At 55.6% G+C, this 13,567-nt stretch overlaps 1 protein-coding gene across 5 annotated transcripts in view; it reads left to right on the top strand.

Annotated features, from left to right (window-relative positions):
- Window positions 1–13,377, top strand: part of SUN1 (Sad1 and UNC84 domain containing 1) — a 39,058-nt gene extending 25,681 nt beyond the window's left edge. For all 5 annotated transcript variants that reach the window (XM_060173168.1, XM_060173169.1, XM_060173167.1 and 2 more), the window contains 13 exons: window positions 5–98; window positions 606–664; window positions 779–909; window positions 1,028–1,237; window positions 2,691–2,777; window positions 3,983–4,026; window positions 5,202–5,337; window positions 6,555–6,809; window positions 7,138–7,222; window positions 8,247–8,362; window positions 8,554–8,721; window positions 11,040–11,132; window positions 11,746–13,377. In XM_060173168.1, coding sequence (XP_060029151.1) covers window positions 5–98; window positions 606–664; window positions 779–909; window positions 1,028–1,237; window positions 2,691–2,777; window positions 3,983–4,026; window positions 5,202–5,337; window positions 6,555–6,809; window positions 7,138–7,222; window positions 8,247–8,362; window positions 8,554–8,721; window positions 11,040–11,132; window positions 11,746–11,859 — 1,592 coding nt within the window. In that variant the 3' untranslated portion in view covers window positions 11,860–13,377. The remainder of the gene's footprint in view (window positions 1–4; window positions 99–605; window positions 665–778; window positions 910–1,027; window positions 1,238–2,690; window positions 2,778–3,982; window positions 4,027–5,201; window positions 5,338–6,554; window positions 6,810–7,137; window positions 7,223–8,246; window positions 8,363–8,553; window positions 8,722–11,039; window positions 11,133–11,745) is intronic.
- The last annotated feature ends 190 nt before the right edge of the window (window positions 13,378–13,567 follow it).

Raw genomic sequence — 13,567 nt, forward strand, 5'->3', positions numbered from 1 at the left:
ATAGGGAAGGCAGCCTCTGGGATCTTCTGGTGGCTAGGAATTGGATGGTACCAGTTTGTCACTTTGATTTCTTGGCTGAATGTGTTTCTTCTTACAAGGTAAGAAAATGATGTGTATGTCATGTTGGTGTTTTTAGGAACTGAGTTTGTGCTGATGAGGAAATATGTGTTTAGCTTTATAACAGTTCAGCTCACATCTGTGGTCTTGTGCTGCATTTAGATGCCACCCTGTATCTTACACATACTTTAACGTTCTGAATTTCAACCTGCTTCTGTGAGAGAGCAAGGTAGAGGTGGCCATGGCAAGTGGGTGATGGGGCCTGGTGCCACTCCCCAGACGCCAGGCTTCCACTGACCCAGGTCCCTGATGTTGGCGCCCCAGCCCCCACCCTGCATCTCTCACGTTCTGGGTCAGCTGGCACATCAGCTCACGTGGGGCCGGAAGACCCCATTTGCGGGCCCACTGTCACAGCGTGGCTGAGGCATAGTGGACATACACAGGGGACAGCCGCTCTGTGGTGACGGAGAGGGAGTTTGCCTCTGGGACAGAGCAGAGCGGAGACGCTGCCTTTTGCTTCCCCCATGACAGCTTCTCCCTACTTTCAGGTGCCTTCGTAACCTCTGCAGGGTCCTGATCCTGCTCTTCCCGCTGCTGCTATTAATAGGTACATGGCCGGGGCCTGGGCTGCTGTGCCCACCCACCCCCCCCATGGTGCTCAGCGCCGTGTCCAGGTGTGGGGGTGTGGGCAGCATGGACAGGGTAGTGTCTTCCCCTCCAGGTGTAGGCCTGTCCCTGTGGGGCCACAGCGGCATCCTCCCCTTCATGCCAGTGCTGGACTGGACAGGTGGACAGCAAGTGTGGAGCAGCGAGGACCCTGGGAAGGTGTTCATGCCTGACTCTTCTCCAGAGGTGGGCAGCGTGGAGCCCAGACGCTCTGTGTGGTGTGTGCCTCCGCAGCCTGGCCATTCTCGGGCTGCAGTCAGCACCTCTGTCCCAGGTCTCACTGCCACCGCCCTCCCTGTTCCAGGACGGCGCTGGGGTATCTGGCTGGCAGCGGGTGAGCGATCTGGAGCGACAGGTCACGTCTCTGGGCAGCCAGTGCCACAGTCACGGGCAGCAGCTGCAGGAGCTGGCAGCACAGCTGCGGGAGCTGCAGAAGCTGCAGGTGGAGCAGAAGGATGGCCTTTCCCTGGGCCCGCATGTCAGGGGCACCGTCAGCCACGGGCTGGACCCCCAGGTGACGCCACAGGCTTCTGATGGTCTCCCAGGGTCACACAGGAGGAGCCAGCCTGTCCCGCAGCTGTGCCTGTCTGCACAGTGGCCTCAGGCTCTTCTCCAGGCGGTCATCCTCTCCTTGTAGGTGTCCATTGAAAGGGTCAGGACTGGGGAGACAGCACAGGGACTCTGCAGGGGACTCTCCTGCCTGAGGCTCCAAGGTCCCAGGTTCCGTCCCCAGCACTGCTATCAGCCAGAGCTGAGCAGGGATTTGGTCCCTCTCTCTGTATCTTTCTCTCTCATTCAAATTAAACACACATGGGGTGGGGAGAGGTTGGGAGAGTAGGAGGGAGAGAGAGATGGAGAGAGTGAGGCACAGGCCTGTGGTCTTGAGCCCTTTGGGGCAAAGGGTCATTGGTTGGGAGTGACTTCTGGCCCTCAGCAGCTGTCAGCCTGTCTGGAAACGTCCCATTTCCGTGGTGTTCTCAAGAAGAGGGTGACCCACAACGACCCTGGGTCCATGCTCCCAGAGGGATAGAGAATGGGAAAGCTATCGGGAGGGTGTGGGATATGGAGATTGGGTGGTGGGAATTGTGTGGAGTTGTACCCCTCCTACCCTATGGACTTGTTAATTTATCCTTTCTTAAATAAAAAATAAATTAAAAAAAAAAAAGAAGAGGGTGATGTGACGTGGACATTTGGGCTGAAGTCTAAAACAAGCATTGCCCGTCCTAGCAGTATGCGTCTCCCTCGATTCTCGCCCTTGCTGCATCAGGTGTCTGCCTGAGGTGGGGGCCTTGTGGCTGTGAGCATGCCCCCTCCCCACCCGAGTCTGGGGTGAGACACTCAGTGGGCAGCGCCAGCCCTATGTGGGCCACCTTAGCATCACTCGTGATGGTGTCAGCATGGGGTGGGGTTCTCGTGGGGGCGCCAACCTTCACAGTGGGAGGGCTTCTGCCTGCTCCAAGGCCGTGGCCCCAGAGCTGACCTCTCCCTCACCCTCCAGATAGTCCAGTGAGCAGCTCGGTTGCTGGACTGCTGTGGGGCTGGGCTGGGCTGGACTGAGCTGAGCTGGGCAGGGCAGGTGTGGTGCAGGAAGGGCTGAGCAGCCCCTCAAAAGCAGCTGTCAACCAGAGGCCCCCAAGTCCTGAGGCTGCAGGTCTCAGATGCCCCTCCCTGTAGGAGAGTGCCCCAGGGAGGCATCTGAGCTGAGGCAGCTGGACCGTTCTGAATCACCCTGGCTTTGGAGGGCCGGGCCCCCTTGAGCACTGCGGCCTCCATGTGCACCTTGGCCAGCCCTGACCACAGACACCAGCCCTTGGGTCTCTGCGGGAGCTGCAGAGAGGCCTCTGGGGTGGCTCCTCCTCTGCAGGGCCAGGGCGGGGCCAGACAGGCTCTGGGATATCCACCTGGCTTCTGACTTTCTGTCTATGTGGCTAAACTCTCTCTACCCTCTGTTCGTCTTCCTTTTCTAGGTGGACTTTATGACTTTCCACCAAGAACATGGAGTCCGCATCTCAAACTTGGAAGATGCTCTTTGGAAGCTGACAGAACAGTCTGAGGTATCTTAGTTGTTGACTATACACCCAGCAAAGTTGTTTCTTTAATCAAAGACAGTGAGCTGGGGGCCAGGCGGTAGCACAGTGGGTTAAAGGTGCACATAGTGCAAAGCACCAGGACCCACTCAAGGATCTCGGTTTGAGCCCCCAGCTCTCTACCTGCGGGGGGTGGCTTCACAAACGGTGAAGCAGGTCTGCAGATGTCTTTCTCTCTCTCTGTCTCCCTTCCTCTCTCGATTTCTCTCTGTCCTGTCTAACGACAATGAGAAAAAGATGGCCTCCAGGAGCAGTGGATTCATAGTGCAGGCATCAAACCTCAGTGATAACCCTAAAGGCAAAAACAACAACAACAACAACAGTGTGTGAACTTCAACTGTTACTTTTAGTTTCTTAGCCTTTAAAATGCCCTCACTGGAGAACCTGCTGACTTCCTTCCTGGAGAGGAAGCCTTCAGAGTGCTGCCTGGTGGGCCCCCTTCCCAGCTCTGATGCATCCTGAGCGAGTCTATCTCACTGGTCCTGGCACCTTCACAGGAGACCTGGGCCCACGTGGACAGTGGGCCCAGAAGCCCAGGTGGCCCTGTGGTCTGAAGGTTGACTCTACCCAGCTCCCGGGGCCCTGTGCCTTCAGTGTCATAGTATCATACAGTTACCCCAGAGGCAGGCGGAGGACTTAGTTTGTGGAAATGGAAACCTTATTCCCTGTGGTGACTGACGGCAGGGGAGAGAGGCAAGGTGTTTGCGCTGGCCTGAGCTTTGACCCAGGTTCCGAGTGCCGTGGGAACTTGACACATGGCTGGTCGTGAGAGAGAGAGAGTGTGTGTGTCTGCAGAACTAAATACAAAACACGGTGGGCACAAGGACCTGACTGGCTGGTCAGCTCACTGAAGAGTGCAACTGTGTTTCTGGGCCGTGGCAGGGCCCTCCCTTGCCATTGAGGACTTTACACCTGTCCTGCATGGAGCTGCTTGGCGTGTGGGTGAGGCGGTGGCCTCCGAGAGCACAGTAATTGCTGCACACCCCCAGTGCGAACTCCTCCTCTGCCCACAGCTGGGAGCCGCTGCCCGGCAGGTGGCCCTTTTGCTTCCTGCCTGGTCACTGGCTGCAGGCTGCACAGACAGACAGTTCTGTGCGTGGAAAACAGAGTCATGAAGGGTCAGCACGTGTGTGTGCTTCTCGCCCACCATTGACTGTTCCTCTTGCTTTCAGGCCGTCCAGAAGGAGTTAGAACAGACCAGGCAGAGAGCATCGAGGTAGGATGATTTCCCCGTCTCCTGTTTCCCTTCTGTCTGTGGGGCTGCCCCACTCACTGCTGGGGTCAGAAACTGGCTCTCTACCTTCCCGGGAGACCTGGACCCTCAGGACAGAGGGAGGCTGAGGGGCTTGTTGCTGTGCCCTCTCCATGAGCCCCTGGTGGCCACTGTCCCCTGCTATGGCCTGGAGGCACCTCTGCTGGGTGTTGAGTGTTGGCTGCATCTGCTGGCACTTGGGGCCCTGCCTCCTTTACCCTGTAGCTTTCCCACTGGGCTGGACCCTGCCTTCTGAGAGGGTGGTCCCCGGTGATGGTATCCTTCAGGGCTGACCCTGCATGCCTGCAGCCATCTCTCCCATGAGATGTCTCTGGCTGTCAGCAGTGTTGGAGGGCTGGCTCCCCCCACACACACACACCTGCCTTTGTGTGTGTGCCCAGAGGACAGCATCGCTCTCCGTGGTTCCCAGCATTGCTCTTTTTCAAATATGTGGTTTTGTCCATGCCTGTGCCCCTTCCTGTACCCTTCTCTGCTCTCCAGATTGAGCCACCACCTTCCTGTGTGTCTGTGTGGGTCCCCATCACGACAAGGTGGCAGTGGGCCTCAGTTCCTTCTGAGGGGTGTACAGTCTCCGTCAGTGAACTGGGCTCGGTCCCGAGTCTCACATGGAGTGTTGGCTCTCCCCACCGTGCTGCTGCACGAAGCACAGATGTGTGACCTTTTCCACATGACGCCACACTCGTCATGTGGCCCAGCACAGCCATTCACGCACACAGTTTTTCATTTGGATGTATTTTCAATTCAACTTTTTATATATTATGTTCTATTAATAGCATGTTTTTATATTATAATTTTGTGGAAATGCAAGTATCTAATAGTATGGAGAGATCTCTCAGCTTCCACAGAAAGATGACATTGAGGATGGCTTCCTGCCTCAGCAACGACTGCCAGGAAGAAGTCTGGGGTTTTGAGTTGAAGCTGCCATTAAATTTGTATTAGTACAGTGAAAATTTTAATTCAAAACAATGAGCATGATTATCTTTACAATCCCAGTCTCTCTGCGAACATGGCCTGTTTTCCTGCCTGTCGGAGTGTGTACCCTCCTCAGAGCCTGATGATGCCTAACTACCCTCCCCTTCTTCCCCGCCCCTTCCTCTTCCCCCCTCCCCCTCCCCCAGGGGCACAGTTGAGGACCAGCACCTGCTGTTGGTGGTGCAGCACCTGGAGCTGGAGCTGGGCCACCTGAAAGCCCAGCTGTCGGAATGGCAGAACGTGAAGACCGGCTGCGAGCAGGGAGACACACTGCAGGAGAGAGTAGGTCTCGGCCTCAGGTTCCCTTTGGCATCAGAAACCTGTGCCTTACATGTGCTGTTGAGTTTTAGCTCTGAAAACTGAAGTTGGAAGAGAAACGCACAGCTCGGCTCCTGTTTCCCCAGGACAGATCCCTGGTCTGATCGGGGAGGGGCTGGCGGAGCTCATGCTCACTGCGCTGTGTAGAGGCACCATGAGCACTGGACTGGTCTCTGTCTGAAACTAAAAGGAATTTTTAAATGAATGAATCCAGTGGGTGCAGCGGCATTATGCAAATACCTGACCCCAGTCCAAGAAAAACGCCAAGTAGCATTTAAAACAGGCAGGTGGGGAGACAGCACAGTGCCAGGCTCCGTCCCCAGCACCACCCTCAGCCAGAGCCGAGCAGGGCTTGGGAAAACAACAAAGCAGCTGCCAGGAGCAGCTGTCTGAGGGGGTACAGCACAGGAAGGGTGAGCCCCTGGGTTCGATCCCCAGCACCATACATGCTAGAGCTCAGCCGGAGAGGTGCTCTGCTTGGTCCCTTAGAGTAAACAAGACGGAGAGGTTCTGCTCTCCTGGACCTGCCCCTTCCTGCGATGCGGCCTGCCACCCTGACTACCGTCTGTGTGTCCTGCTTCAGGCCACAGGTGTGCACAGTGACAAGAGTGTGGGGTCAGCGGGTCACCCCAGGTCACTGGCAAGAGAGTGGCAGGTCTGCTGGGTTGCTGGAGGGCTACAGGGGAGTCTTGGGGGCTTGGGGCCAGACAAGCAGCCTTTTCTTTCCTGGGGGCACGAAGCAGCCTCATATCCAGGGGGTACTAGGAGCTGTGGAGCCCCAGCTGCGGCAGGGGAGCTGTAAGCAGTGGAGTCCCAGGCCAGGGAGCACCCCTGGGGGAAGAGCTCCCTGTGTACTGGGAGCATTGCAGAGCCTCTCCTGCACGTGTGAGCATGGAGCACCCCACCCCAGAGTGACAGCACTGAGGATGACGTGTCCCGGCTCCCACCCCAGGCCCATGCAGTGGTGCTGAGGGCGCGGCCCAGCCTCTGCTATGTCCTGTGGGCATTGGCTGATCCTGGCTCCGTTGCTGTCTCCTGATGCTTCGTCTCCTGAGTGTGCTCCAGCGTTCCTTGGAGTCTGGGGCTTCCTGGAGGGAGAGCAGTTGTGTGGCACCCAAAAGGGCTGGAGCCCTTGTCACGGGAGCAGTGACATCACACCACTCCCACCCATGTCTCACCAGGTGGACGCTCGAGTCCGGGAAACCATCAGGCTGGTGTTTTCCGAGGACTGGCAGGATGGCTCTCTGCAGTGGCTGCTGCGGAAGCTGTCGTCTCAGTTTGTGAGCAAGGATGACCTGCAGGCGTTGCTGCGGGACATAGAGATGCAGATTCTGAGCAATGTCACCCACCACATCTCTGTGACAAAACAGACCCTGACTTCTGAAACCGTGGCATCTGCCATGAGCGAGGCGGGCGTTTCTGGGATCACAGAAGCGGTAAGCTCATGCCAGCGAGACCACGGGACGGCTGTCACATGACCATGCTGTGTTTTGTGTACTGGGGCGCAGGGCTCCAGCTGCTCTTGGGGCCACTAAGCTGCCTTCTGGGAGGCCTGGACACCGGGAGCCTCTCTAGCCCAGGGACCCCACCCACCTGGGGCCACACACCCCTGAAATGGCAGGGGGCCCCCATCACGCCTCATGGGCGCCCAGTTAGGAATGGCTCCAGGGTAGAGCCCCTGAAGCATGCTCCTCCCTCCTTCCCGTCAGTAACACTGCGTCTTCTCTCTCTCCTGGGGTCTGGCCCCACTCCGGTCCTGCTCAGCAAGCACGAGTCATCGTAGACAACGCTCTGAAGCTATACTCGCAGGATAAGACCGGCATGGTTGACTTTGCTCTGGAGTCTGGGGGTGAGTGGAGAGGCTAGCAGAGCACTCACTTGCTGTCAGAGGGTGGGGACTGGAGCAGCAGGCCACAGTCAGAATCCAGAAAAGTCTGAGGGATGAAATGGAAGCTGTGTCACTGCTGTGCTAGGTTTTGCATCCATTCGGGGTGTCTGTCATCAGCTGGTGGCTGTGCTTAAGGTCACTCAGTGAGTGGACACTGTTCCTGTGACCACTAGTGGCAGCAGACCCACCCTGGCAGTCTTCCAGCAGCCACAGGGCTCCGTGCCCTCAGCCATAGGCCAACGGCTTCTGCAGGAGCCGTGTGCTCTGTAGAGTGTTTGCCTGTCGGCTGAGCCAGAGCACTAATCCAGGGCGTCACTCCTGCCCGTCACTGCTGATTGCCTCCCTCATCCAGTTTCTGAGAGGGAAAGCGAGAACAGGCACCGCAGCACTGCTCCACCATACTGGGAGCTTGGAGCTCCCCTGGTACCATCTGCTGCTCCCCTGTGGTGCCGGCGTCTCTCACAGCAAGGCTCCTGTCACTCCTGGGCCCTCTCCTTTAGCTTAGCTAAAGGTTTGCTTAAACTGGGCTAGGCTAGGTTTGGTTAGGCTAGATTAGGAAATGTTGGTTTGGTTAGGTTAGGCTTGGGCAGGTTTGGTTAGGTTGGGTTGGGTTAGGCTAGGTTAGGTTAGGCTAGGTTTGGTTAGGCCAGGACAGGTTAGGTCTGTAAAGGAGTAAAGACTTTGGCAGTAGAGGTCTCTTCTCGAGCTATTCTAAGAGATGCTTCAGTGTCTCAGAAATTACCTCATTGCCTAGACAGTCCGCCCACACCTGCCCAGTCTTTTAGGGAAGGACAGGCGGCAGTGACAGGTGTGCTGGGCCTGTGACCTGCTGCCTGCTTGAGCCACGGGCCTTCCAGGGTTTGCTGCTTCTCTTTGCTCTGATGTTGCCTGCACACTGTGGCCTGTTTGGGGCACCAGTATCCTATCTGCTCCATTTCCAGTTGGGGAGCCAACTGAGCTTGTGCTGAGTGTAGTCTGTGTTCAGGGGGCAGCATCTTGAGCACACGCTGTTCTGAGACCTACGAGACCAAGACCGCACTCATCAGCCTGTTCGGGATCCCGCTGTGGTACTTCTCCCAGTCGCCACGCGTGGTCATCCAGGTGTGTGTGTGTGGGGGGGGGGGGTTAGTGGGCCAGGCCACCTGCAGGTGCCTCCCTGGCTGGCCTGACCTTGCTCCTGACTCCCACCATGCCAGCATCTGTTCTCACCATGTTCTGCTCTCCCCATTGCTGCTGTTTAAGTGACTGTTACCTGTTGCTCTGTTCTGTCGTGTGTTTCCCCTGCACCCCAGCCTGACATATATCCAGGGAATTGCTGGGCCTTCAGAGGCTCCCAGGGCTACCTCGTGGTGCGTCTATCCATGGCCGTCCGCCCCACCGCCTTCACCCTGGAGCATATCCCCAAGACACTGTCGCCCACGGGCAACATCACCAGCGCGCCCAAGGACTTCACGGTCTACGTGAGTGTGAGCTAGGCCTAGGCCAGGGCCAGTGTCCTGGGGGTGGGCAGGCCTGTGGGACCCAGAGACCCAGGCTGGATGGGGAGCTTTGGCTGCCGCGTGGCACTGCCCAGTCCCGGAGCCATCGCTGGGCCCGGCGTGGCACTGCTCTGCCACTTCCTTGCCCTGTCTAAAGATTCCAGTTGCGACAATGCTCCACAGATGTGTTTATCTGAAAGGAAACAAGTCTGTGGTGGCCATTCTGCATGGCAGTGGACTCTGCGTGTCCGGGCATCTGTATAAGATGCCATGCAGGGGCGGCCCACTCTCCCTCCCCAGTTCCCGTGCTGCCATTTCGGTGTGAGTGCCCGGCCTCCATGTGGGAGGCTGCTGTCTCAGAAGCCCACTGCTGGCCACACGTGTGCCCGGGCCAGCACGCTTTCATGGTGCCAGCCGAGGCAGACTCCTCCGTCTGTGTGTGGCCGGGGCCAGTGCCCGGGACCTCTCACCAGAGCCCTTCTTTCTCGGGGCTCCCTCCGTGGCAGCCCTCTCTCTGTCTCTTGCTCCACGTTTCTGTGTGTTTCACAAGCCTGTTTCCTGTTTGTCGACGCTAGTTTTGTTCCCTAGGGACTTGCGTCCCTCCTTTTTTTGTGTCCTCCCCCCCCCCCCGGGGGCCTTCTGTAGATGTGATTCCACATCTGGAGCTCTGGTTTTTCTTTCCCCATTTTAATTTCAGAGACTGGGGCAGAGAAAGGAGAGAGAGCATGGTGGCCTTCCACTGTTCAAGAGCCCCCGTGCATTCTGCTCTCGTGTGGGGCTGGGCTGTCTCATGGGAGCAAGTGGATGCTCTGCTAAAGAGCAAGGGGGAGAGGGGTGGGCGGTAGTGCAGCGGGTTAAGTGCACTTAACCAATGACAACATCAGTCACAACAATAGCAGTAATGACTACAATAAAATAACAAGGGCAACAAAAGGGGAGAAAAAGCAAATTAAAAAAAAATTTAAAAAGAAAAAAAAAAGAGCAAGGGATAGATAGCATAATGGTTGTGCAAAGGACTTTCATGCCTGAGGCTCCAAAGTCCTAGGTTCAGTCCCCTGCACCACCATAAACCAGAGCTGAGCATTGCTCTGGAAAACAAAAACAAAACGCGACTGTGTTGCCGGCCCCATGTGCAGCTCTCACTTTGTGCCCAGTCACACCTGCTCATCTGTCACTTTTCCCGTGGCTGTTTGCAGAGGAGTGAACCTGGGACTTTGGGGCCTATACTATACAAAAGTGTATTTGCACAGCCATGCTGTTCTCCCCATACCCACCCATGATTTTGTGTTATTGTTTTTAAGTCTCTTTTTAAACCTTCTGTAATACTTATTTTGAATACAGACAGATAAGTTGAGAGGGAAGGGGCATTAGAGAAGGGAAGAAAGAAAGACCTGCAGGGGAGTTGGGTGGTAGCGCAGTGGGCTAAGCGCACGTGTTGCAAAGCGCAAGGACAGGTGTAAGGATCCGGGTTTGAGCCCCCGGCTCCCCACCTGCAGGGGAGTCACTTTACAAGTGGTGAAGCACGTCTGCAGGTGTCTGTCTTTCTCTCCCCGTCTCTGTCTTCCCGTCCTCTCTCTCTCCATTTCTCTCTGCCCTATCCAACAACGACAATAATAACAACAACAATGATAAACAAGGCAACAAAAGGGAGAATAAATAAATATATTTAAAAATTAAAGAAAAGAAAAGAAATACCTGCAGCCCTGCTTCATCGCTCAGAAGTTTCCCCCTGCAGGTGGGGACGGGGGGCTCAAACCCAGGTTGTTGCGCATTGTAATCTGTGAGCTCAACCAGATGCACCACCTCCCAGCCCATTTCATGACGGACATTCAGGGAGATGCCTACCTCCCCCCCCACCCCCGCAGCTGCTCCTTTCTGTCTGTGGGCGATGTATGGGACACGCAGCTGCTGACTACTGAGTGCCCGCAGGGATGTGGCACACACTTTCAGACTGCCAGGCACCATCATGGCCGCCCGCATCCCAAGCCCGCTCCTTCCTAGCTGAAGCCTGTTCTGTTAGACAACTGCCTATAGCCCCCTCCCTTCTGTGTGGGGCCTCTGTGGTTCCTGCTTTTGCTGCCCACTTCTCATCCCCCTAGTGTCCGCTTGGAGCCACAGGCGCGGCAGCTGCAGTGTTGACCCCCAGCCACGTGCTCGGACGTCATCTCCCCTGTGCCCCAGGCGCACAGCACCCTTCACGGTGCCCACACGCAGCGGGCTCCGGGAGGCCTCTCGCTGCTGTGTCCTGCACAGCCCGAGCCGGTGGCCCTTCTTCCATGACCATGTGGCTTTGGTTTCAGGGCCTAGACAGTGAATATCAAGAAGAAGGGCAGCTTCTGGGGCAGTTCACCTACCAAGAAGCAGGAGAGTCCCTGCAGATGTTCCCTGCGCAGGTAAGGCCAGTGGCTACGCCCACCCACATCTGCAAGGCCGGGTGCCAGCCTGCCAGAGTGGCCAAGCACTGCAGACCCAGCTGTCCTGCCTCAGGCCCTGGGCTAAAGCACTGGGGCCCCCTGTCATGACTTAGTGACAGTCCTAAGGAGCCGAGCAGGGCAGGTGATTGGGTTTACGGGTATTCACAGGGAAAAAACAGTAAAAAATTGCTTGGGGGCCAGGTGGCAGCACATGCAGTAAAGTGCACACGTTACCATGTGCAGGAACCTGAGTCCACTCCCCACCTGCAGGGGGAACTGACGCTTCATGTGCAGTGAAACAGGTCTTCAGTTTTCTGTCTCTCCCTCTTTCTTCCCTCCCCCTCATTCCGTCTGTCCTAGCTAAGAAAAATAAAAGGAAAAACTGGCCTCCGGGAGCAGTGGATTCACAGTGCAGGCAGCGAGCCCCAGAGAGAACCCCAGTGGGAATAAAAAAGAACAAAACGATCTATTCACTAACTGCCATATGCAATGCTGGGGTTCGAGCTCGAGACTTCATACTTGCTAACCCTGTATGCTCCCTGCCGTGTCACCTGCCAAGTCAGTAAGTGGGCTTTTTCCTCTTTGATTTCAGAAGAGACCTGACAAAGCTTTCCAAGTAGTGGAACTCCGGATCACTTCAAACTGGGGCCATCCTGAGTACACGTGTCTGTACCGCTTCCGCGTTCACGGGGAGCCGGCGCAGTGAGGCTGCCGCGCTGGGTTGTACATTTTGTATATATGGACAGCGTGAGACACTGGAGCTCTCGGTGCGTGAGGGCATGTGGAGTAACAGGATAACGTCACCCCGAGTCACTGTCACTGACTGCTAGCGGAGAGGCCCTGGCCTGCTTGGGCATCCCAGGAGACACTGCATGCTCTGCCTGTCACCAGCCCTGGTGCTGGCGCCCTCTGGAAACACATTTGAATGTATGGTTTGCAATGTCACTACTTTGTTTCTGGGGATTGTTTTTAAAGGTAAAGCTCTTTCTTTGTATTTTCTCCACATCAGGGACAAAGCAAATGAAGGTCAAAGGTCTGAAGTGTTGCTGAAGCTTTGCTGGCTAGTCTTCCACTGGTCCTTTTAAAGTACAGTCTACAACACCTGAGTTACCTGGTACCCAAGACATTTCATTCAGGGAAAAAGTGTCATCCAATTTTAGTTAACCTCCTTTCCTTCAAGAAGGGTTCTTTTCATTTAGTGGCACCTGTAGTCATTTTTTAGTCTCCAGGTGTGGTGACTGTTGTGTCTTTCTGCTTAGTTTGCTCCCACTTCTGATACTTTGCAAGGTAGGACTCTCTGCCCTAACTCAGTGCAGGAAGTGGGGTCTCAGCTGTCCTAGGTCAGAGTGGGTCTGATTTGAGAGTGTCGGGTCTGGATCGAAACAGACACGCGAACAGAGTTCTCGGGTCCTCGCCTGCCGGCATGTCCCGTCCATTTCTCTGCAGTTCTCACTTCTCAGTGTGAGTAGGAACCAACAAGTGCAGTCTTTGCGAGCTTGTCAGGGCTAGTCTGGGGGTTCGAGGGCAGCAGACACTAATGTGTCCAGGTCTTCGAGAGGCTTCCACGGTAATGGTGACGTTGGGTGTGGAGGCTACACTCTAGACTCTCCCTCCCCTTAGGTAGCACTTTGTCCTGGCTGGGGGCAGCCGTGCCACTGCAGCTTCCAGGAGGCTCCTTTTAATATCGGAACTATTTTGCAGTCTGTGTAAAGGAGACACCTTCAGGCACTCAGAAGTGTCACAGGTGTTGTACCTTGATGATCATTCTGTTTTATTGGGTTCAGACAGGCTTTAATTTGTTGTTGTTGTGTGTGTGTGTATTATAAATGTTGTATTTTCAGAAAACGAAGTGGTGATGGTGCTGGCAGGTTTTCTGGAGAGTTTATGTATATTGCACAACAGTCCTCGGATGCACAAGTGACAAAGGATCTCCCTCCTCAGTCAGACTCATCTATGCGGTTGTGTGGGATCGATTGTGTACAGATAGTTCATGTGTTATGGGGTAACTGTAGGTGACAAAATTTCCTATGCAAAACCAAATTTGGGAGTGGGGTGGAACTATTTTGAATATTAATTTATTTTTGAAGATGCAAGATAGGACTTTGTGCAATGTATTTTTGTAAATGCTTTTCAAGATACTTGTCTTTGGTAGTGCTTACTTTTGCTGCCGCCAAACTGATAAGATGCTATCGAAATGTTTAAATAAAGAGTTTTAATTTTTAAACGTGCACGTGGCGAGTCACTGGGCCTGGGCAGGCGGGCGGCGGTGCTTAGTCTCCCGGCGCCCCGCCCCCGCGTCACGTCGCCGCCCCACGCCTTGGCATCGCCGCCCGTGTCACGCGGCCCCACCCCGCTAGGGCCCCGCCTCTAGGTGACGCGCCGCGGAGGCCCCGCCCTCGACATTGTGGTTCCCC

Source organism: Erinaceus europaeus, chromosome 15, assembly GCF_950295315.1.
Source record: "Erinaceus europaeus chromosome 15, mEriEur2.1, whole genome shotgun sequence".
Classification (NCBI taxonomy): domain Eukaryota; kingdom Metazoa; phylum Chordata; class Mammalia; order Eulipotyphla; family Erinaceidae; genus Erinaceus; species Erinaceus europaeus.